The sequence below is a fragment of the Musca autumnalis genome, unplaced genomic scaffold (genome assembly GCF_047663935.1).
Source record: "Musca autumnalis isolate F117 unplaced genomic scaffold, ASM4766393v1 scaffold_1, whole genome shotgun sequence".
Taxonomy (NCBI): Eukaryota; Metazoa; Arthropoda; class Insecta; order Diptera; family Muscidae; genus Musca; species Musca autumnalis.
In genome coordinates this window covers 168,005,542-168,031,846 of record NW_027411644.1, presented here as the reverse complement: position 1 = coordinate 168,031,846, position 26,305 = coordinate 168,005,542, and the positions used below count along the sequence as shown (strand labels likewise).

At 34.5% G+C, this 26,305-nt stretch overlaps 1 protein-coding gene across 1 annotated transcript in view; it reads left to right on the top strand.

The window, feature by feature from the left end:
• Positions 1–26,305, top strand: part of LOC141388704 (uncharacterized) — a 534,459-nt gene that overhangs the window by 331,946 nt on the left and 176,208 nt on the right. The window contains exon 3 of the mRNA XM_073958881.1: positions 1,728–1,844. Coding sequence (XP_073814982.1) covers positions 1,728–1,844 — 117 coding nt within the window. The remainder of the gene's footprint in view (positions 1–1,727; positions 1,845–26,305) is intronic.

Genomic DNA, 26,305 nt, shown 5'->3' with positions numbered 1-26,305 from the left:
ATGACGTGAATGCTATAGCATTCACATTGTCAGCCAATTTTTGTTCATTTACTTGAATACAATCTTAAGTTTTGGTGATTAATATACAAAATACGATTTATTTCAACAAGATACATTCTATAATAAATAAAAATAATAATAACAATCAATAATTAATAAATAAAAACAAAAAAACTAATTTCAAAAATAATTGGGTGTCATTTTTTTCACCTCTCTGAATTTGCTTGCGTCCGCGAACGTGTTAAAATGCATATAAATAAAAATGGGTTATTTGACCTCTATTTCCATTTCAGAAGCTTTGACATATATCCTCATCAACCCAATTAGCTTCCCTAATTGGAAAGCTTTAATATGAATGTCAATAAAGCAAAATCCGTCTATTTTGTTAGGAGATTTATGCAAAATGAAGGAAGTATTCATATAAATTTTTAAAATATTTTCTACTACATAATGCATGTGAAAAAAATATTTTTTCAAACAAAAAGTTATTTTTTGACCAAAATATGTGCTTATTTTGGCTGTAACATCCAAACTATAACACCAATCTCTATGATTGCAGTCTCATTTGATACACCGTGAAATTGGGATCCACAACAATTTTTTATGTAATTATATGACCACTAAATGGGCTTTAATTTTGAAAAAAGTACACTTATATTCAATAATTTACCAATTTTATGTACATTCCGCGAATTCTGTGTAACATTTTGCAGGTATTATGCAATCTACTCGCTGAAGACACTTCGAGAGAACTTTTTTGTAACAATTGTGCTCATTAAAATAATTAGCGTTTTTATAATATTTTCTTTCTTAAAAAGCGAAATAAAAGCGCCATAACTTTTGTCCGCAACAACCAAAAATTGGCTCGCGACCAGATTCGTACTGGGAATCTTTTTCTTAACCTACATATCAAAAATCGTTGATGTAGCGCGAAAAAAATTTATCCTTTTTTTCTGAAATGGAATATGAAATAATTGACAATATTCCTGATATACTTTATATAGGCGCAAACTATTAGTTCGAAATATACCCTCCATGGAGCGTATAAAAACAAAATCCACATATAGAATACAAAAATACATACAACGGTACTAATACCCATTTTCTGTATTTTGAGTTTTAGTAATTTTTTTTTACAGAAATAGGGTAATTTGACATTTAAGATTCCCAGTGGTTGCAAAGCTTCTACAACAAAAATTTTTAACAGGTTAGGTTTTAGCCCCCATATAATGGTAGTGGTCTCAAAACCGTCCCACGTTAAATTGTCAGCATAGGTCAATGTTTTGGTAAAGACCGCATATAACGGTACCTCCCGATTTTAGGATTTGTGAATGATTTGTTGTCTGAAATATCTGTAATTTGACATAAGAGGTTCCCACTACTCCACCAAAAACATTGGTCCAAACTTTGATATAGATCCCATGTAAAGGTACCGGCCTATTGAAGACAATTTGACATACATTTTCTGACGTAATTTAGGTATTTGGAGTATCAGTGGCCGAAAACTTGTACACCTGAAATTGTGGACAGGAAAGGATTTTTGATCTGTTACTTGATTTGTTTATATTGGAATATACATGTTCGAGCACAATAATTAAGAAAAATTAATTTTTTAATATACAAAAATTTTGCGGCTTTTCAGCACTCCCGTAGGCGGTTATTTTTTCTGATAATTATTTATCTTATAAATGTTAATCCAATTTACGTTTTCGTTTTTCTACTTACAGTTGTCACTGCCACAAGTATGTTGCCCAAACATGAACCCATGTTTATATCCCGCTCTGAAACATTTAAATTTGTTGCTGGTGATACCATCGTTTTGCCCTGTGAAGTTGCCAATACGGGTAAGTTAAAAGCACATGAATGTGGAAAATTAACTTAAATATATTTAATTTGCTGCATTTAATTTTTGTATTATTGCAACGCCGCATAACATTTCAGATTTTAGTGGAAATTTTGTAAACCAAGTTGTGTGTAAACCAAGGCATATTACAAAATCCACCATCAACGATTTTTATTTTCTCTTATAGTATTTTTACTATTTCCCTCACCCATATATTCTTTATGAGAAAAACCATGTCTGCCCATCAGTTAGTGTCTATCCCATCATCATCAACATCTACGTAGCTTCAGAGGCTACAAGCAAACTCAAGTTTTACAAGTATGATGGAACACTTCTTTTCTGCGTTTTGATAAAAATAAACTCCTTGATTTTCTTTTTCCAAGGATTTCCAGACAAACACATGTCAGTAGAGAATATATGAAAAGGATTTCAATTTGAGTACAACAATATGCCCAGCAGTGTGATTATCCTACAAGTCTTATCTTGGCAGCAAAACGTTGAATGAATATGTCTTAGGGTATATACATACGTTGGAACATTTTTTTATACCCTCCACCATAGTATGGAGGGTATATTAAGTTTGTTTTTCCGTTTGTAACGCATTGAAATACTCATTTGCGACCCTATAAAGTATATATATTCTTGATCAGGGTAAAATTCTAAGTCGATCTGAGCACGTCCGTCCGTCCGTCCGTCCGTCTGTGGTAATCACTCTAGCATCCACAAAAATGAAGATAGGACGCTGAAATTTTGGGAAAATGCGTCTTTTGTTTGCAGGCAGGTCAAGTTCGATGATGGGCTATATCGGTCCACGTTTTGGTATAGCCCCCATATAACGGTACCCCCCGATTTACGGTATTTTGACGTTTTTAGCTACATTTTCAGACCGATTTGGCTATAATTTGACATTTAGGTTTCTTAAGTGTCAATAAACTTATATAACAAAACTTATGGACATAGGTCCACGTTTTGGTATAGCCCCCATATAACGGTACCCCCCGATTTACGGTATTTTGACGTTTTTAGCTACATTTTCAGACCGCTTTGGCTATAATTTGACATTTAGGTTTCTTAAGTGTCAATAAACTTATATAACAAAACTTATGGACATAGGTCCACGTTTTGGTATAGCCCCCATATAACGGTACCCCCCGATATACGGTATTTTGACGTTTTTAGCTACATTATCAGACCGATGTAGCTATAATTTAACATTTAGGGTTCTTAAATGTCAATAAACTTATATAACAAAAGTTGTGGACATAGGTCCACGTTTTGGTATAGCCCCCATATAACGGTACCCCCCGATTTACGATATTTTGACGGTTTTAGCTACATTTTCAGACCGATTTGGCTATAATTTGACATTTAGGGTTCTTAATTGTCAATAAATATATATAACAAAACTTGTGGACATAGGTCCACGTTTTGGTATAGCCCTCATATAACGGTACCCCATCATATACAGTATTTTGACGTTTTTAGCTACATTTTCAGACCGATGTAGCTATAATTTGACATTTAAGGTTCTTAAATGTCAATAAACTTATGTGACAAAACTTGTGGACATAGGTCCACGTTTTGGTATAGCCCCCATATAACGGCACCCCCCGATTTACGGTATTTTGACGGTTTTAGCTACATTTTCAGACCGATTTAGCTATAATTTGACATTTGAAATTCTTAAATGTCAATAAACTTATGTGCAAAACTTGTGGACATAGGTCCACGTTTTTGTATAGCCCCCATATAACGGTACCCCCCGATTTACGGTATTTTAACGTTTTTATCTACATTTTCAGACCGATATAGCTATAATTTGACATTTAGGGTTCTTAAGTGTAACTAAACTTATATAACAAAAGTTGTGGACCTAGGTCCACGTTTTGGTATAGCCCACATATAACGGTACCCCCGATTTACGGCATTTTGATGTTTTTATCTACATTTTCAGACCGATTTAGCTATCAATTGACATTTAGGGTTCTTAAATGTCAGTAAACTTATATAACTAGTGGACATAGGTCCATGTTTTGGAATAGCCCCAATATAACGTTACCGCCAGATTTCAGGTATTTTGAGAATTTTACCAACAAGTTTTAACCGAATTATATGTAATTTGAACATTTGACATTTGAAATTCTTGGTGGTCACCACACCTCTCCACCAAACATTGTCAAGAAAGCCCCCATATAACGGTACCTCCCAATTTTCAGTAATTTGATGATTTTAGCTACAATATTAAACCGAACTAGCAGTAATTTGACATTTGAAGTTCTTAGTGGTCGCAACACCTCTCCATCAAAAATTGTCAACATAGGTCCATGTTCGGATATAGCTCCCATGTAACGGTACCTCCCAATTTTCAGTAATTTGGCAATTTTAGCTACAATTTTTAACAGAACTAACTGTAATTTGACATTTGAAGGTTTTAATGGTCACCACACATCTGCATCAACAATTTGCAACATAGCCCCAATATAACGATACTTCCCGATTTTCGGTACTTTGAGGATTTTACTTAAAATGTTTAACCGAACGTAGGTCCATGTTTTTGTATAGCCCCAAAACAAACCTCCCGATTTTCCGTACCTTAGCTTTATTTTTTGGACGAACTTTCTGTAATTTGAAATTTAAAAGTCAACAAAAATTCTGCAACAAAAATTGTTCATTTAAGTTCATATTTTCGTATAGCCCAGATACCTCCGAACTAGCTGTTAATGACATTTGAAGTTCCCACGTTATGTACCGATTTTCGATATTTTGAGGATTCTAGCAAAATTTTTTAACCTAATTAGGAGTTATTTGACATTAAAGGCTCCCATCAAAAACTGTCAACATAGGCCCATGTTTTATTATAACCCCTATATAACAGTACCTCCCAATTTCTAGCCCACCAAAAATTGTTAACAGTTAGATATAGGCACCATAAAAAAGTGCCTCCCGAATGAAGCATTTTATGTACATTATCAGACATTTTAACGTACTTAAAGTTGGGGACAGGAATGAATATTTTATGGTGGAGGGTATGAAAAGTTCGGCCCGGCCGAACTTAATGCTTTTTTACTTGTTTTCTTTTTGAGTATTTGGCCATAGATGTTATGCTGGTAAGCAGCAAAAGTGTGTTGTGGGAAATTTGTTTTTGTGCAGCATATCTCAAAATATAATATGGTTCTTCTTTATTATTTTACATGCTCTAATTTCTATAGAAAATTTAATAGAATAAGGATAGAAAATTTTTTAATTAAAGTTTCATTTAGTTGAAAATAGTTTTCATTTTCAATGATCCACTTGTTTTCTATGTGGGTTAATAGGTATTTTCTAATTTTCCCTTTCATGTTCGCTCTCCTTTCATCTCTGTGGCTGGAGATTTTAAAAATAATTTAGGAAAGTCATTATTATATTCAATGATTTGTAAACACACCGATTACAATGCTAAAGTAAAATGAGTTAAATTTTCGAGTTTTTTGTTTTTATTTTGGGATATTGATATAAATAAAAACAGCTTTAACTGTAGGCGGCCAAAAATTATTTATGAGAAAAATTTAAGAGTTGAAATTTCTGATAAATTTTCAAAGGACTTTTACTTTACAGCGGATATACATACACATATTTTCTTAACAGATACTACCTATGTGTACTATTTATTTTTTATGTTTTCAAAATAAGTCTTTTTTTAATTTATAGACCTAATATATGACTTTACGACAGTAGTCAATTATCCTCATATACGAATGTGATATTGTGTAAAGTCCTTATGTCGTTTGAAACTTTTGATACAGGGAAAAACTTTTTCTCCACAGTAACTTATTAACAATATTATATGCAATGCACAATTTTCTTCTAGCGTATTGTATGTGCCCCTATAAAGGACATTCCCTTGTTATAAGGACGTGAACACATACATACATACATATGTATGTATGCATGTCCACAAATAAACTCTATGTATTCTCAACATTTGTATGGAGGTTATTTGTTGCCGCCGCTGAAATTGAGTTTCTCCCCATGTCGCCATAAAACAAGATTTTATTTGTTTTAAATTAATGCTTAACCTAAAAAACGTTAAAAGAAACACACGACACGGGCTTGACGTTGTTACGACTTAAAGCTACAGTATTAGCATAACGATCACGGATATCAAGTTTTACACTGTTCCACCTTCCAATCCAATATACTGTGTAAATATCAAGGAATATAAGTACTTTGGTTTGTCCATATGTATGCGCGTACATGTGTGCGAGTGTGTGTAAATAAGTTTGCCTGCATTACTTCATTTTATGACATTCACGTATATAATAACTTTTTATTTTGTTTACACAACAGTAACAGAAACATCTCAAACAATGAACAAACATACAAAAAGGAAATGGGAAGTGGTTGGGGGGAAAACTAAAACAAGAAAACATGCAACGCATAAATACCATAAATATGTTAATGTGTTAGTGTTCGAACAGATTTCTTCAAGGATTACACTGCACATAACACTGTGTTGGAAAATTTTATGTGGGGTTTGTATTAATGGAACACATTTATCTTGTGGACATGTGAATATACGACAATATAGAATCATTTATGAGCATTTTTGATATGGTGGACCTATACCAAGGAATATTACCGATAAGGAGATACTACATAACGAAAAACAAGAGAAAACTATTTAGTTAAAGCAAGATAATAACCACTTTTCCAATAGAAAATATTCTACAACATTTTTATATAAAATTTTTAATTGTTTTCAATTAGATACTCTTTGTTTGACCTAACCTTATAACCAATAAAGGAAAAGGCATTCGCATTGGAAATATCACAACCAGTTGAGTACGTTAGAAAATACTTATGTCTCCCACAGTTTTTACATTAGCCAAGCCCATATGTATGTATAAATATTTATGTTTTAGTACAACGCATTTTATTGGAGCACATTCATTCAAAATGATATATAAGTTTAACATCTTGTATGGCTAGAAATGTAAGGAAATGCAGGTATTGCGTTGAATTTCAATGGAAGCAAAACTGTTTTACATACATGTGGTAAAAACCAAAAATGTTTTACAAGCGATGAATCCGAGTTTCAACAATTCAGAACTGTTAACATATTCTTTGCAGTATTAATTTAATTTACGTGGTAGCTGTGTTGGCATCCATTAAAAAAATGGGTAAAAATGGGTTGAAGCCATATTTTCCCTTCCGATTTCTGACTGTGTTACGTCCATATAAAACAAGGTCATGACTGCAATTTCTCAACTTAAATTTATATATCTCGTACCTATATATATCCAACTTAAACTTATATATGGTACAACCTAGGAAAAAATTACGAAAGCCAATCTTTTAGAGAATTTTCACAGCTACAACATATTTTTAGTCCCGTTTTGATAGGACTTGCGGTTTCCAACTTAAATCGTGAAGACCTAAGAAAAAAATCTGAAAGTTTGTTCTGCACCTCTATATCTCAAAAATGGTAAAACCTAGGAAAATATCAATAAGCCAGTCTTGTACAGAATTTTCACAGCTACAACATTTTCTTTAACCCCATTTCGATAGCACTTGCCGTTTCCAAGCAAAATTGCGAAAACCTAAAATAAACATAAAAATGTGAATTTTGACCGCGATTTATTTAAAAATCCCTCCAGCGATTTTTTCTTGGTTTTGGATTTTTCTCACTTATGAACATTGCTGTTTCAAAAGCCGCAAAAGCGTAAGCGGTTTTCACTTAAAGTTAGTAAGGGCGCACCATGTATGACATTGTTTTAAAAGGAGACGACACAGTCAATACATTGTCCCAATTTGAACTTCTATATCGCAATAACGGTAAAACCTACGAAATTTTCATACAGGTCAGTCATGTAGAGAATTTTCATAGCTGCAATATTTTCTTAAGTCCCAATTCGATAGAACTTGCAGTTTCCAAGTAAAATCGTGAAAACCTAAAAAACCCCTAAAAATGTCAACTGGAATCTCGATTTATTTAAAAAGAGCGATTTTTTTTTGTTTTTTGATTTTTCTCTTACACTTCAGCTGCTCTCTAGGTCACATCACCCGGTTTCGAGAATGCTATTCAACAGCGAGCCGAAGCTCTATCCATGATCACAAGCACCGCGTTATAACAAATAGGAGCCTCTCGATACTCAGACTAGACCAATATATCTCCAGTCGCCGTTCAGACTACGTAGTCAAAACAACTGCCGGTTTTTGTTCCATAAAACAAGGGATTAGTTATCTAAAATTAGAGAGATTAGGCACGAGCAGCGAATGGGAAGAGTCCCACACGAGTGTTACACTTATGCAGCAGTCTAGTCACTACATTTACATGGACGTAGCGTTCTCACTGTGAGGAGTGAGGTCTTTTCACTTCTTCCGCTCTAAAGCTACGGCAAACGGCAACCGATTAAGTTTGAAGGCGCCCGATAATATCAATAAGATTTGAAATGGCAGAGTTGAGATTCCCCAATTTTTCATACCACCTGCGTTACTAGAAAAATTACCTCTGGTCAGATCTTGTAAGCGAATAACTTCCATCTTCGGTTCCATGCAACCAGGGGACTGATAAGTACCCGTGGCAATATACGCGGTTAAGCCTTTACAGCCCCAAAAAGACAACATAAAAACACCACGACCCACTCTAACACTTTGTGACGGCGGAATGCCTTATTAGCATAGTCCACAATACTACCACGACTAGCTAGTGCAGATTGCATGACTCACATCCAATTGGCCAGAAATTCTGGTGATACCAATTTAATGGAGACCTCATAATGTGGACCATCACGCAACAGCCCCACAACTGCAGGCTGAAGTGCCAGAAAAGTTTTTTCTATGCAAAAATATGTTGAGAGACCCATGTCCAGTCAACAGAAATCCCAGATGAAGCCCGAAATCAAAATCGGAGATCACCATGGCAAAAATAACGTGCAGGAGAGACCTGAATGTTAGCTTCATATGCTTGTTCTTGTTTCATCTAGTTTGCCATCTAGTTATTCCTAGCGAGTCAAGCACCCAAAGTCTCCACACCCTGTACTGGCCAATCAGTGGGAACAGCAGATGAACCTTTTTTGGCTAAAAATTACACGTTTTTACGCATTACTTCCAGGTAAAGAGGGGGTACACCTACAACACCTGCATATCCTCAGTAGACATTGTTCGGTATTCAGGGATACAAGTCAGCATCATGATCCCCTGGCGTGATAGTATCTTGCCATACCTATACCATGTATAGTATGGGGGGAACGGACAAAATGCGACGGGCAGGACTAATAACACTGCACATTTTCTCTTTGAGCCGATCCTTGTGAGTGATGAAAGTCATCCTCTCACATATTATACGAGAGCCAACGATCATCGAAGGTGATATTTGGGTGTCGATTGTCACACAATCTATCCTTATAGCATTGCCACACTCATCTGTCTGTGGACAAACTGTCTTTCAGACTCTGCTTCAGAAAACTTCTTAATGCTGATCCACAGTTATCCTCTCCAGTACCATACCAAACACTGGAAGAAGTCTGATGCCGCGATAAGATCGAGGATTACGCCTGACCTTATCGGGTGACTATTAAGCAATTTACTCAATATGACTTGGTGCCACCGTGGTGCAATCGTATGCACACCCGCCTTGCACGCTGAAGTCGTGGGTTCGATTCCCCGGCCAGGCAACATCAAGAAATTTCAACGGTGGCAAAATACCCCTCAGTAATGTTGGCGACATTTCCTGAGTATTTCAGCCATGTAAAATTTCTCTACAAGTGGTGTCTTAGGACACGCCGTTCGGACTCGGCGATAAACTGTAGGTCCCATATCATTGAGCTAATATGAATCAGGGTGCACTCATTGATATGAGAGGAGTCTCCCTGGTACCGTATGGGATGTTTGTGGAACAATTATATATTACTCAATATGATTCAAATAATCCGGAATAGCCCTCCAGATGCTTTAACATCTCTTCGTTCAGACCCTCTAACTCAGGCGATTTCATGCAGCGAGCTAGCGCTACAGACTGATCAATCTCATATCTTTTCAGATATGGTGCAGCAAGCACATCTTCCTGTGGAGGAGGTACCTGCTGATCCGTCCTTGGAAAAAATTGAGGAGATCAAGGCATGAACACAAACATATGTAGTGTAGAACCCTGTCAACTACCTTGATGCCAGATACATCAATAACCTTCTTTGGTCTACAAGGGCAATACACTTGACCCCAAGGTTCATCACGATTTCTCTGAACAAAAGATTGCCTTTAGCAGTTGACATCATCTCATTCAGGCATTGCACATAGTTCCACATCAAAAGCATTCCGTCGTTTGGCTCTCCAGAATTTCTTCCGGAGGCCCCTAATACTATCCGCTTCTGACTCAAGGCCCTACACAATATTCTCATGTAATTCGAAGAATTTCAGTTGTAATTTGATTTTTTTTTTCAGTTGAAAATCGAAACATTTCACTTGTAATTTGAGAATTCTACACCTTTTTCAGATATAATTCGAAACATTTTAGTTGTAATTCGAAACATTTCATTTGCAATTCGCGAATTCCATTTGTAATTTGAATTATTCTATTTGTAATTCGAATTATTCTATTTAAAATTTGAATTATTCCATTTTTAATTCGATTTATTATATTTGTAATTTGACTTATTCTGTTTGTAGTTCGAATTATTCCATTTGGAATTCGAATTATTTCATTTGTAATTCGAACTATTCCATTTATAATTCGAATTATTTTATTTGGCTCTCTGGAATTTCTTCCGCAGGTGCCTAAATACTATCCGCTTCTGACACAAGGATCTACACAATTTTCTCATGTAATTCGAAGAATTTCAGTTGTAATTTGATTTTGTTCAGTTGAAAATCGAAACATTTCACTTGCAATTTGAGAATTCTACACCATTTTCAGATTTAATTCAAAACATTTTAATTGTAATTCGTAACATTTCATTTTTAATTCGGGAATTCCATTTGTAACTCGAATTATTAAATTTGCAATTCGAATTATTAAATTTTTAATCCGAATTATTCTATTTTATAATTCGAGTTACTCTATTTGTAATTCGAATTATTCCATTTGAAATTCGAGTTATTCCATTTGTAATTCGAAGTATTTCATTTGTAATTCGAATTATTCCATTTATAATTAGAATTATTTTATATGAAATTACAAATGAAATGTTACGAATTACAAATAGAATTCTCAAATAACAATTAAAATAATTCGAATGTAGTTGAAATTCGAATTATTTCCATTATAATAGTTTGAATTTTTTCATTTGTAATTAGAATTATTTCATTTGTATTTCGATTTTTTCATTAGTAATTAGATTTTGTTCATTTGTAATTTGAAATCTTTCATATGAAATTCGAATTTTAACATTTTAAATTCGAATTAATCTATCTGTAATTCGACACATTTTATTTATAATTCGTAAAACCTAATACAAAATCACAAAATGAATGATCCTCGAAAATATCCATTCACTCAGCATAGTTTTTTAGCCACAACCTTACATCAGATTTCTCCTGGAGGTCATTCCCTTTCCCTAGGGCTTAAGATGTCCCTAAGGAATCAATTTATGTCAAAACTATTATTCTATTGTCAGATTTTACATAAATCTTCATATATTCTGTTTTAATATGCAAATAAAATAACTGTAAATATTTAGTTTTGGCTTGCTATTTTATTTACTCAGAACAACATTGATAATATTCAAGTACAAAATATATTTATATATATACCTATATATTCTTGGAAAAAGTCAAAACTCCAATTCCACAGTAAACAAAACGGTGACTTTGACATGTTCACTTCAATCAAATGTTAAAATAAAATTCATAAAATTTCAACTAGACATTCATGTTAGTTTTGGCTCACACCCAATTTTATGACATCTCTTTTAAAATTCTAGCTAAACGAAATAGAAAACCTGCCTCCTCCCTCTTGCCATAAAACATTTTGTCCTCCCTTCCTAGCAAACATTTTTATATTCATTGAACACTTAAGCGGAAAAATAAAATTGTTTTCTATTTCTAAGAAAAAAGTTGATTATTTTTCTTTTATAGCAGCATTCATCTCAAAAAACATTTGGTAAAAAGTCACATAAAATTGTTCATTGTGTAAATATTGTCAAATATGTATATAAAGCGTCATCGTCGACGCATATTCCATCATAATTTTCATAAATATAAATTCACTTTCTTTTTTGCAAAGAGGATGTGAGAGAGAAATTGTATGTATGTATGTTTATGCTCATGGACAAATATGAAAACGTTCTGCAAAATGCCTATTATGTATAATAAAATATTATCTAAACATTAAAATTTATAAGATATTGTCGTCACATCCATCATCTGTCTTCAAGCAGATCCTTTTCTTTTCAAAATTAAATCAGATGAATATTTAAATTGTTTATTTAAATTTTTTATGTGTAGATAAACATACAATTTTTAAGGGAAATTGACATTCATGTTTTTATTTATTTTCCTTTTTTTTAAAGAAATTATGTTGATAAGTGGGGTTAGTCACTATCGAGTACATTAGAAGAAACAAAAAATATATAAGTTGAAAAAAATATATATATTTATACCCTCCACCATAATATGGAGGGTATAATTAAATTTGTCATTCCGTTTGTAACACATCGAAATATTCTTCGGAGACCCTACAAAACATATAAATTCTTGATCAGGGTAAAATTCTAAGTCGATATAACCCTGTCGTCTACCCGACCGTCCGTCTGCTGAAATCAAGATACAGCTCGCAATTTTTAAGATAGAGCTTTGTAATTTGGTATAGAAGTTTCTATTACTTCTAGGATGTTTGGTATTGCAAATGGGCTATATCGGTCCACGTTTTGATATAGCCCCAAGAGAACGGTACCACCCGATTTTTGGTATTTTGAAGGTTTCAGCCTCATTATCTCACCGAAATGGCTGAAATTTGGTACTTAGTCTTCGTTGGGGGTATAAAACTTACACCCAGAAATGTTTCGGTATAGGTCCACGCCTTCATATAGCCCCAATAGAACGGTTACTCCAGATTTTCGAAATTTTGAAGGTTGTAACCCCAATATTCCACCGAAATGGCTGAAACTTGGGCTTCATTTGGGGTATTAAACGTTCCGTACGAAATTTTTGGTATAGGTCCACGCCCTCATACAGTCCCCATAGAACGTACCTCACGATTTTTGATGTTTTGAATATTTGTGGCCTCAATATTCCTCAGAAATGGTTGAAATTCGGTATTTAGTCTTCATTTGGGGTATTAAACGTTCCGTATGAAATTTGTCGGTATAGGTCATATAGACCCCATAGAACGGTACCAACTGATTTTCAGTATTTTAAAGGTTTGAGCCTCATTATAACACCGAAATTGCTGAAATTTGGTACTTAGTCTTTGTTTGGGGTATAAAACTTTCTCCCAGAGATTTGTCGGTATAGGTCCACGCCTTCATATAGCCCCCATAGAACGGTACCTTCCGATTTTCGGTATTTTGAAGGTTGTGGCCACAGCAACCCACCGAAATAGCTGAAATTTGGTGTTTAATCTTTGTTGGAGGTAAAAGACTTTCTGACTGAAATTCGTCAGAATAGGTCCACGTTTTGATATAGCCCCCATAGAATGGTACCACCCGATTTTAGTAATTCTGAAGGTTGTGACTTCAATTTCCCACCGAAAGACTGAAATTTGTTATTTAGTCTTCCATGGGCTTATAAAATATTCCCGAAGAGAATTATCAGAATAGGTCCGCGGGTTCCCATATCCCCCATAGAAGCGTACCTCTTGATTTTCGGTATTTTGAAGGTTTTACCGAAATATCGGAAATTTGGTATTTAGTCTTCTTTGAGTCTAAAAACATTCCGCCAGAAATTTGTAATTGATCGACGTTTTAATATAGCTCCCATGGAACGGTACCTCCCGAATTTCGGTATTTTGAAGCTTAGCCACATGGTTTTAGCGAACTTGCTGAAATTTGGCGTTTAGTCTTCTTCATAAACGAAAAGAAACTAATTGTTCCATTTTACTTCAATACAACTTGTGGTGGATGGTATAACAATTTCGGCCTGGCCGAACTTAACGCTGTTCTTACTTGTTTTGAATTAAATCTCTTTCCGATTGAGCTGTTATGACCTAAGAGGTACATTGAAAAATTAGGAATGCACCGAAGTCCTACACATTCAACCATTATGCTACCTTTCAGCATAAAGGCTAAGGTTTAAAAACCGATTCCCATATTGGGTTAGCTTGTTTCGAGATTCTTAATATTGTGAACACGTTTTGGTATAGCTTCCATATAAAGGTACAGGCCATTCGATTTGAGGAATTCTTGCCAACATTTTGTCCACCAAAAATGGAGGCATATGCCCACGTTTTGGTATAACCCCAATAACGATACCGTCAGATATGAGGTGCATACTTTGAAGTTGTTATCTACATTTTCGGCATCTCTAATTTGGATGGGAAAGGAAACATGTTATTCCATTTTAATTCAGAATATATCATTGTGGATGATATAAAAAGTTCTCTCGGAAGAACATAATGCCTTTTTACTTGATTTTTTCTAAGCTGTCTGTTTATAATTGCTTTCGGTCCCTTCTTTGTTGGAGGATTTCTTTTTATAACCTCCACCATAGTATGGAGGGTATATTAAGTTTGATTGGTTTGGTATATATAACGGTACTTGAGGATTTTCGGTATTTTGAGGATTTTAGCTAAAATTTTTAACCGGAATAACTGTAATTTGACATTTGAGGTTCTCAGCAGATTCGAAACTTTTTCACCAAACTCCGTCAACATAGGTCCATGTTTTGGTAAAGTCCCCATATAACGGTACCTCCCGATTTTTGGTATTTTGAGAATTATAGCTACAATTTTTAACCGAACCATCTGTAATTTGACATTTGAGGTTCTCAGTGGTCAAGAAATTTCTCCACCAAAAATCATGAACATAGGTTCATGTTTTGGTATAGCCCCCATAGAACGGTACCTTTTAAGACTATTTTATGGTGGAGGGTATAAAAATCCCGCCCGATTGAACTTAACGTTTTTTTTAATTGTTATTTATTATTTATATTTGTCATAAGAGTTTTAATTATTTATTCATTTACATGCTCAACTTCTGTGTTGTAATTACCAGACAATTATTATTAAATACATATTGTAATTTGCTTGGCATGGTTTTCCAGTAATATTCTAAGACAAATTTATACATTTTCTCAATTTTAAAAATCCATGTATGTTTGAACTCAAACTTTCTTCCCAACTTGTCAATTCTTTTTGTTTTATTTGATTTGCATAATTAAAAACATAAAGCTTGTTGTTTTTTAGTAAACACTCCTCCATCGACACAAACAAAATTTAATGTGTTTGCTTTATTTTTCTTCACGTTTATAAAAAAAAACTTTTGAATTTGTAAAATAAATAAATGACAAATAAAACAAGGAATGGAAATAAAATATTCTATTACATTTACAAAGATTATCAGCTTGTATATTGTTTGTGAACTATGGGCCCAATGACAGGTCTCTGAGGCAAACATTCTATTTTTCAAGTCATATATTTGAATAAAGTAGTAAAGGGATTAGATTCTTCACACTTTGGACCACCTATAAAGAAAAAATTTCAACCTGGCAACGCTCAAAGACAGTACATCTTACATTGTAAAATATAATATTCAATCAAAGGAAGAACAAAATTGTTTCGCTCAACAATGAAACATTGTTAACATAATTAACGCTTTTTAAATGTAAAATACATGGTATGCTAATTAAGATTTTAATTAAGAATTAAAAAAAAAGATGTGATAAAGAATTGTTGGCATAGACATGTGAAGAATTTATTGTGTAGTTATTATTGCAGTTCATATGTTTTTTGGAGTAGAACTCTCGGTATCGCGACGTATCCGCGAAAGTATATATATGAGGTAGAAGGTAATAGTGAGTACTACATGTAAAGAAAAATTTATTCCCGGCTGGACCCAGGAACTTATAGCAACCTATTTACATATAGCGTGACATTTGAAAATTTAGATATTTTAAAGTATTGGACTGGGCTTGGACTGGATGATGCTTGATATGACACAAGTCGCCAAATTTAATGGTAATCTTATCCGAACTATACCAACCATTGTAATCATCAATATTCTAGATCTTTAAATTTAGTAACTGGGACTACAAGCACCTACTAAGTTTCGAGATATTAATCTGTATTCGCGATATTCGTACGGCAACTTCAAAAATATTTCTTTAAAATTTGCTTTTTAAGAAAGCGTGTAACAAAATGTATCGTATCTGTCAATCATCCAATTTCTCAAATATGAAAAAGCGAATTGTTCTGCTTGAAGATAAAATTCTGAGGACGTCAAAATATTATTTAGTCGAGTAATACATGCCATATAGATACGGTTTTTAGCCGATCCTTTCATAAAAGGCTAATGGTAATCGGCCTAACCTGTGCTCAAGGATCAAAATACTACTATACTACTATATATATATATATATATAAAATATGCAGTATATGGAAAACAACAACAAAACTTATGGGGCCTATTTTCATTTTTTGGGACCAATTTTTCTTCACAAGAAGTAAATCGAAAATTTGAAAATCAAATTGGGGTCTAAATAATATTGGATTCTAATTGCATTTTTCATTGAGGTCTTTTTGCGCGATTTTTTCACAAAAATATTTTCGCATGAAGCGTTTTTCGGTTTCATAAAATTATTTGCAAATTTTTAGATAAACTTTGTATTTTCTAAAATTCTGAAAATATTTTTGTAAAAAATTGCGCGATTTTGTCAAAAATATTTTCACCTGTAGCGCTTTTCGGGTTTATAAAAGCATTTGCAAATTTTGAGAAAAACTTTGAATTTAGTAAAACTGTGAAAATATTTTTGTAAAAAATCGCGCGATTTTAATCAAAAATATTTTCGCCTGCGGCGCTTTCCAGTTTTATCAATTATTAGTATTTTTAGAAAAACATTGTACTTTATAAAATTGTGAAAATATTTTTGTAAAAACTCGCACGATTTTGTCAAAAATATATTCGCCTGTGGCGCTTTTCGTTTTTATAGAAGTATTTGCAATTTTTTAGAAAAACTTTGTGTTTAGTAAAACTGTGAAAATATTTTTGTAAGACATCGTGCATTTTTTATTTTTTTTTATATATTCGCTACGGAGCTTTTCGGATTTATAAAATTATTTGCATATTTTTAGAAAAACATTGTATTTTCTAAAATTGTAAAAATATTTTTGTACAAAATCGCGCAATTTTTCCAAAATAGTTTCGCCTGCGGTGCTTTCGGTTTTAAAATATATTTGCATACATTTACAAAAACGTTGTACTTTCTAAAATTTTTTCATATATATTTTTCCTCTGCTACTCTCCAAATCAATTCAAACAGAATTAGAAAGGCGAGTAGGAGTAGAAGTGGTTTCAATATGTTGAAATTGTAAAAAAGTATAGCCATCAATTAGTTAGTTATTACAAAATATTGTATGAATATCTTTAAAAATCCATTTTGCAAATACACCTCAAATTTGTTACTTTATTTACACCCCAAATTTAAGTGAATAAATATTTTGGGGCGTGAATGGATAGTTGGGGGCCTAATTGTATTTTCGGTGTTTGGGGTGATATTGCCCAGCAAAAATTCGGATCCATTAGTCATTACGTAACCCATTACAAAGTAATGTAAACAAGCTTTTTTCCCATTACAAGTAATCTGAAAAGTAATGGGATACTTCTTAATAAAATTTCAAGGCAAACCTACTTACTTTGCTCCTCACTAAGTAATGAGGACGGTGGCACAGTGAGTGTGTGTCCGACTATAAATCCTAGGATTGTGTGTTCAACGCTCACTGTCAGCACGCGAGTTTTTTTAATTAAAAAATAACAGTTCGTGGTGCACATGTGCACTGCACATTTAAGTTCTTAAGCAACCCTTAATGTTCGTGTGCGTGGCATAGTATGTAGTGTCTTTGGCTAGAAATCAGAGGGTTCGTGTGTTCAATTCGCACAACAAGCGAAATAAAATAAAGTAAAATAAAAGTAAGAAGCGTGATGAAATTAAAAAAAATCTCTACATCAACTGTTCTAAAAATAGAATTTTTTTCAACTTCTAGTGGCCACAGAATAACTAGTTATTCTAGTGGTCATAAAATAACTACAAACTGAGTGCGAGATGCCCTTGTAAAAATAATGGGGAAGAAAGGGGGGTTTGCGAGTAGTTACGGCTGCCTAAAATCCCTTACAAAACCCATGATTTTGGGAGGACTTTTTTTGCTGCATTTGGCAAATGCACCCGAATTTCAAAAATGCATTTTGGCCCCAATGAAATTTTGGGGCATAAATTTAATATTTTTTGGGGCCAAATTTCCTAATTTGGGGCCTATTTGTATTGGGGTCATTTTTCAAATTGAAAAATACCCCAAAAATTAGGGTCCATTTTCAATCCGTTTGGGGTGTTATTTCATGGGGCCTTATTTCTGTACGCCAAAATTTATGGTATACCAGTCATTATGTATTGTTCAAGGTAACAGACAGAGTGTTTAATAACTCTAATCATTAAAAGTTTTGTCTATAAAATCCATTGAATTGCCCAATAATTGTTCAATTTATGGGAAAAATCGCCACAAGGACAATAACCTGTTTTTGGCTATCACCAAAGGACTTTTGTTTTCAAACAAACTTCAAATCTATTGGATTTCAACTAAAATATTTACAGCTTTGGTCGTAAATTCGACTAAAAATATATTTATTGTCCTTTTTCTTCCACATTGCTATTGTTTTGAACAAAAGACGATTTATAATGTTGGTGCGTTCACCCATAAGAACTTTAAAAAATTGGGTTTGGGCGTCGGGTTAGTAACCCTCCCCTAGAAAAACAGCCTACTATGAAAAAACAAAAGAAAAGAAAAACAAATCCCTCAAAAGTTGACGACCCCCGCAAACGTTTTAAGGACCATGATCTGCGAATCTGCACATGGAATGTTCGCACTCTTTATAAAGAAGGTGCAGTTTACGCATTGGCAGATGTACTTGAAAAGTACAAGGCCGACATCACTGCCATACAAGAAATACGATGGATTGGGAAAGGCGTCACAACAACACCTAAAGGTGCATGAGTTTGGTTGCGGATTTGTAGTTGGTCGGAGGTTAAAACATCTGGTCTCCAGCTTCACCCCAGTGAATGAAAGACTCGCTACAATTCGATTAAAAGCAAAATTGTTCAACATCAGCTTTATTTGCGCTCATGCTCCCACTGAAGACAAGGACGAACAGACCAAAGATATATTTTACGAGCGCTTAGAAGAAACATATGACCGTTGCCCTGCCCATGACATTAAAATCATTCTAGGCGATTTTAATGCCAAAATTGGAAAGGAGAATATCTTTGGCCCAACAGTCGGTAAATTCAGTCTCCACAGTGAAACATCTGACAATGGTATGAGGCTGATAGACTTTGCAGCTGCTAGAAACGTGGTAGTTAGCAGTACCAGATTTAAGCATCTTGATATTCATAAGGGCACATGGCTATCGCCAGATCAAAGAACAAGAAATCAAATTGATCACGTTGTGATAGATGGAAGACATGCATCAAGCGTGTTGGATGTACGTTCCGAGGTGCAAACGTAGACTCGGACCACTACCTTGTTGCAGCAAAGGTACGTACCAGATTAAACGTAGCAAACAAAGTGCGAACAGACACAACACGGAAGTTGGACATCGGTAAGCTGCAATCACAACAGATAACCACAACATATTCCACTCAACAGGCCCAACTGCTTAATCAAATCACTCCTCGTCCCTATAACATATCAGGACAATGGCAAAACATTGCCCACTCCATGCAAACAGCCGCAAAATCAGTACTTGGATACCAGAGACCTCCACCAACGAATCCATGGTATGACCAGGAGTGTCGTGCTGCTACCGAAGAGCAAAATGCGGCGTAGAGGGCTAATTTACAATCAGTAGCAACGCGCACGAGAGATGTGCAGGAGACAGAATGAAGTCCGTAAATTCTATCAAAGAGAAACATCAAACTGATGGCTTTGGAACTGGAACATCCTCCTGTAGAGACCAGCAAGGTAATCTGGTAACTGATACAGATAGTGTGCTAAGGATATGGAAATAGTATTTTTCCAAACTGTTGGTATCCAATAGTAGCGAAGTCGACGAAGATACCACAGATCCAATCCCAGAAGATGACATTGAATGTATACCACCCGGCCAAGATGAGGTAAAGACAGCAATAAACCGGCTGAAGAATAATAAGGCAGCAGGAGCTGATTGTCTACCAGCCGAGATGTTTAAAACCGGAGGCGACACGCTGATAAGGTGTATGCATCAGCTAGTTAGCAACATCTGGCAGGAAGAACGCCAGATGAAACCTGAGCATCCTGTGTCTCGTCCATAAGAAAGGAGATAATGCTCCAACTATAGGGGCATAAGTCTTCTCCCTATCGCTTACAAGATAGTGTCAGGGATATTGTGCGAACGACTAAAGCCCATGGTCAACGAAATCATTGGGCCACACCAATGCGGCTTTAGACCTGGCAAGTCCACCATTGACCAGATATTTACCCTGCGGCAAATCCTGCAGAAGACCCAAGAGATGCAGGTCGACACCTACCATCTTTTTGTCGATTATACGTTCAAAGGTATTCCAGGCCATGTCTGAATTTGGTATCCCCGCAAAGCTCATTCGGCTTTGTAAAATGACTCTAACTGACACAAGATCTTCAGTTAAAATAGGAAAGAACCTCTCCGAAGAGTTTTGTACCAAAAGAGGTTTCAGGCAAGGAGACAGCCTTTCGTGTGATCTTTTCAACATCCTGCTAGAAAAGGTTATACGAGAGGCAAACGTCAAAAGAAGTGGCACAATCTACACCAATAGTGGGTCTGGATGTAAACGGCGAGAAGACCAAGTTGATGGTATCGACGCGCAATACCTCCATTGAGATCGGACCAACTGTTGAAGTTGGTTCCTATAATTTTAAGGTAGTGAAAGATTTCGTATACCTCGGCACCGCCGTAAACACAACAAACCACATCAGTTGTGAAATAAAAAGAAGAATTGTATTGGCCAACAGATGCTACTTTGGCTTAAGTAAGTACTTCGGAAACAAAGCTACAACTCGTCAAACAAAAATTAAGCTTTACAAAACACTGATACTACCCGTGTTGATGTATGGTTGGCGTGTTTGAGAGAAAAATTCTTCGAAAGATCTACGGACCGATCTACGTTGACGGTGAATATCGACGTCGTATGAACCACGAGCTGTATCTGCTATACAACGACATCAATATTGTTAAACGTATCGAGATGCAGCGATTGCGTTGGCTAGGCCATATAATAAGAATGATGATGAACCCGCTAAAAAGGCATATAAATTCGAGCCACATGGCGGTGCACGCAGAATTGGCAGGCCAAAGAATAGATGGCGCAAACAAGTGGATGAAGAGATGACAAGGCGCGGTATTCCAAAAAGCGAAGCACGAAACAGAGAGAATTGGAAATCTTTTCTTAGTTCGGTCGATGGAACAAATGTTCTGTAATGGGCCAGCTAAGTAAGTAAACAGTAAATAATTTAAAACAAATTGCCACATTTCTGTTAATGAATTAACAGTCAGAATGTTAACAATGTTAAATAAATACAAAATTGTCCAAAATGGAGAGGTTTAGCCATGTTTTTTTGTCCATTCCCTCTTGGGTATGGGTATTCCTATTATTTTGAACATAGCTGTGAAAGCTATATCAATATCTGAACCGATTCCTACCAAATTTTGCACATGTATATTTACGTTCATTATAAACATCGGAACGAAAATAGAGCAAATTACTCAAACATTTAAAGACATTAATTTTAAAAATGTATACTAAAGTGCAATCCGGTTTTATTCCTGAATACTCAAGAATTCAAGATTACATGTGTAGCTTATTTTAAACATCTTTATACCGGCAATTACTTCCAACACTGTATGGAGTTGCCTCCCCGCACTGTCCCATGATACCCATATTCTCTATTAACTCTCATATTATTTTTTTACACTTATTCCAACATTGTAGCTTTTATTCATAACAATGTTTTTTGTTTCTATTTCCTAGATAACTTTTGTAAATATTTTCTTGAATGCTTAAAAATTCCAACTGCTAAAGGAAGGATTAATGTCGCAACTTTATAATTACAAATGTATTCCTTACAACCATAATATACTGCAACATGTGCTGCTTACATGAATATTAAAAACTATCTGCAAAACTCTGGCTGCTACAGCATTAAGTATTAGAATAAACAAGAAAGAAAATTTACTGCTTGTAAGAGAATAAGTAACCACAGTGTGATGTTCCTCTGCCGTTTTTCCAAAATGGAATTTTGAACAATCCAGGAATAAGTTGTTGATGAAAAAATGTAAATGTGTGCATATGCGAGTAAGCCAGGAAACAGGAAATTGAAAGTATCTTCTTAAGCATTTAGTCTTCTTAGGGTTTCCAAGTATCCATTTCAGTGCCTTTGCCTGTTTGATGGACTTCCATTAGGAGTCAAATCTTTGTGTGTGTGTGTTTCGTTCTATAAATGACTTGGTGTCAGAAAGTGAGTGTTTGTATATACATACAATGTTTAAGTGCATAACGGATACGGAAACAATTTTTTGTAACAACATTTAATATTAGTTACTTGTTTTTTTAGTTTGTTTGTTGTTATTTCTCTTCTTATGTTTTCGGTATATGTTTGTGTTTGAGATATGTTTCCTTTTTGATTTTATTTGTTTGTATTATTACTACATGTAAGCGGAAGTTGTTTACACGAACACAAACGCATCTATACAAACACTTACACACCCATATTAAACACCAAAGTTAGACACAGCAGTTTCAACAAATTAATGGTCACAATAAAGAATACCATATCATTCTTCCATATAACTAGCCATAAATAACCACGGTCCGTTTGCAAAGACAAACACTAACTCCAAGAACCAAGAAGATACATGTACACGCATACATTCCTGTGGTGTTGTACAACACTGGCTATTTATTCGGAGAGATACATAAATATGTATATACATGTATGTATGTACTACTTCTTGTCGTTGTTTGCTGGCTACTATAAAAGTTAGAATAAAACTAAAAATGAAACAAATAGAAAAAACTTAGAAACGCCTCAATTTCCGGTTTAACATTTTATGAACATTTTTACACTTTACACACAACAATATAAAAGAAAAACACATAAAATCATACAACAAAACTTCTCATTGCAGTTACAACAACACAACAATAGCAACAACAGGAACAACAACGGCAATAATATTTAAACCACACTGACCATTAACGATAGTAGAGACAGAATATGTTTAAACAAAGGAAAAATTGCAATTTCTAAAACTTATTTACTTAAGAAGCTAATATTTGGTTTGTTCTTGGAAATATCCTTATGTTGCCATATTGAAGAGTTTGTTGATCAATATGCTTGTGTGGGATGAGGCAAGAAAAGGGTTATTGAAATTGTAATCAATGTTAGCACTATGAACAAGTAAAAAGCCGTTAAGTTCGGCTGGGCCGTACTTTTTATATTCTCCAGCTTAAAATATTTTTAACTAAAATGGAATAATCAGGTATATAAAATGTTCAATCAGGTATATAAAGGTAGAACCTGATTGAACACATTTTTTAGATTTGATTAGAACATTTTGGCACTTGGGGTATCCGTAGTCGAAAAATTGTTGCGCCTACAATTTTGAACAGGAAAGTCAACGAATTATTTCATTTTAGTTAAAAATATTTTATGGTGTAACCTTCTCCACCAAAACCCTCAAAATACCGAAAATCGGGAGAACCCGTTATCTGATGGCAATATCAAAATATATACCTATGTTTACAATTTTTTGTTGAAAAGTTTCGTGACTGTAGAGAACCTCAACTGCCAATGCCGAGTAGTTCCCTTAAAAACTGTTGCCAAAATCCTCAAAATACCGAACATCTGGAGGTACCGTTATATGGGACATATACCTAAGCATTGTCCCATATTGACAACTTTTAGTGGTGAAGTCTTGTGGCCAATAGAAGCTTCAAATGTCAAATTACAGCAAGTTCGGTAAAGAAATACAGCTAAAATTCTCAAAATACCGAAAATCGGGAGGTACGCTTAGATGGGACTACATTGAAAATATTTAGTGAAAACGTTTTGTGACCACAGGGAATCTTAAATGTCAAATTACCGGTATTTTCGTCAAGCAATGTAGCTAAACCCTCAAAGTACCCTAAGTGTCAAAATATAACTAATTCAGTCTGAAAATGTGACCACTTTATTCCACATTTCAACTATTTCCGTTCGATAGGGGATATATCATAACTTGGATTTATGTCCACAATTTTTGGTTCAGAAGTTTTTAACGACTGAGCGCCATAAATGCCAAATTGCAGTCATTGTGCCCCAATAATGTAGAAATAACGTGAAAAGACCTGAAATTGGGTGGTTATAAGATGGAGGGTATGATAAAATAAACAAGGTAAAAGGCCGGTGTGAATTGATAGGTTAGTCTATGGACATATCGAATGTCGGCAACACAACCAAGAAGATTTTCCCTAAAAAATATATATTCACACCACAAGTCATTTCAGTTGTTTAACATATAATTTAGAGCTTTTGAATTATTTTGTAAAGAAGCATGGACTTGCCAACGAAAAACATTATATCGCTGTAAACAGGACCATAAGGAGTAGCTTATGAGTTTTTGTGAGAGATGCAACCTAAAGAGTGAACCGATCTAAGCTTGGACAAAATATTAAGATTCAAAGTTTGGACCAAATTGGTTACCACGTTTAAGAGATATGAATCCTAACGCTTTAGCGCCTACCATTTGAACTTTTGTGGGGGTAGTATCGGTAGAGATGGGAAATGGGTAAATACCCAAATGGTAAATACCTGTTAAAATGGGTAAATTGGGTAAAAATGGATAAATAACTGGAAATTTAAACAAAATGTGGGTAGAAACTGTATAACATGCAATGCTCAAAGTAGAGGAGAAAACACGGTGGATTAACAAAATTTAGACTCAATATAAATAAAATTATTTATTTCACATATGAAAACAGCTTAAATACGACCTATTTTGGTCCATATTTTGATAAACTTCCTAAAAATAGTAACAGCATCCTTTCAGGTATTTTAGAGCATTTAGAGCGGTTGATTGAACTGCGCCTTGCAGGAAAACACCATTGATGGACCACGTCTTATGGTATCCCATATATCAACTGACAATACCCTCGATTTTCGTTGATAATCTTGAGATTTGGTCCTTTCTGGAAAAATTGTACTTTTTGCAGCCTGCAGCCCACATCTGACGTTAACAATAGTTGTGAAACATATAAAATATTGAAACCGCGAATTTAAACCGATTTTCTTGTATTTTTTGTAATATTTTTGTTTTTCTATATGACAGAAAAACAAAATATTCATTTCAAAGTACGGATCCGCCGGCCATGAAAATCATACATTTCCGTAATAGGGCAATTTTTGTAATCAGCGCAACAAACACCACCTTTCGATAGAAATTAAAAAAATTGCAGAGTTTTCGTTGCGGTCGTTCTCGATGGGCTTTCGATTACTCATGTAGGTGAAATGGGCTGTTTTGCTTAAAATTACTCTCATATGGAATAACTCTATTAAACACCTTCTTATTTTGTTAGTATTTTTTTAAAAGATAGGTATAATTTCGCTCTTCAAGGAACCATATATTTATTGGGGGTAGAGATCTGGTTATTTTAGCACTTTAACCTGAATATGTGCGTATTTTCCTTATAAGTGTATATAAATGATGTGTTGTTAGAACCACTCAAGAATGGTTCCTTCTAGGAAATAATTATGAAGACCTAACTTTTAGAGAATTTTTCTGTCTATAATATTTGCTCTAGTCACTATTAGAAACACTGTTTTTAATGAAAAAATCCGAAAACCTAAAAAATGCCTAAATTTTGACATTTGACCCCGAATAACTGTTTTTGAACTAATGATGGGGACTTTTAGGACATTGCTTCTAAAGGCAAACCCCACCTCTCTACCAAAATTCTACTTTGTGGGAATTTTTGCTATTTCAATGTCTATTTTGACTGGCCTATAACATGTAATTTGGCCTTTTGGGTACAAAGTAGTTCAAAAAATTCTCCGTCAAAAATTTTAGACATAGGTCCATGTTTTAGAATTGCCCCATACAAGGGTATCAACGATTTCATTTTTTATATCTACAGTCACGAGAATTTCAGTCATTTGGTTTTTATGGCTCCCAGAGGTTAAAAACTTCTCCATCAACAATTGTAGACATAGACCCACTTTGTGGTATTGGCCCCATATAAAGGTACCGCTCGATATCAGGTATTTCCTAGTTTTAACTGACCGAATTAGCAAAATTTTGTTATTTGGGATTCCAAGTGGTCAACAAATTCTCTAAAATTTTGGACATTAGTACTTTC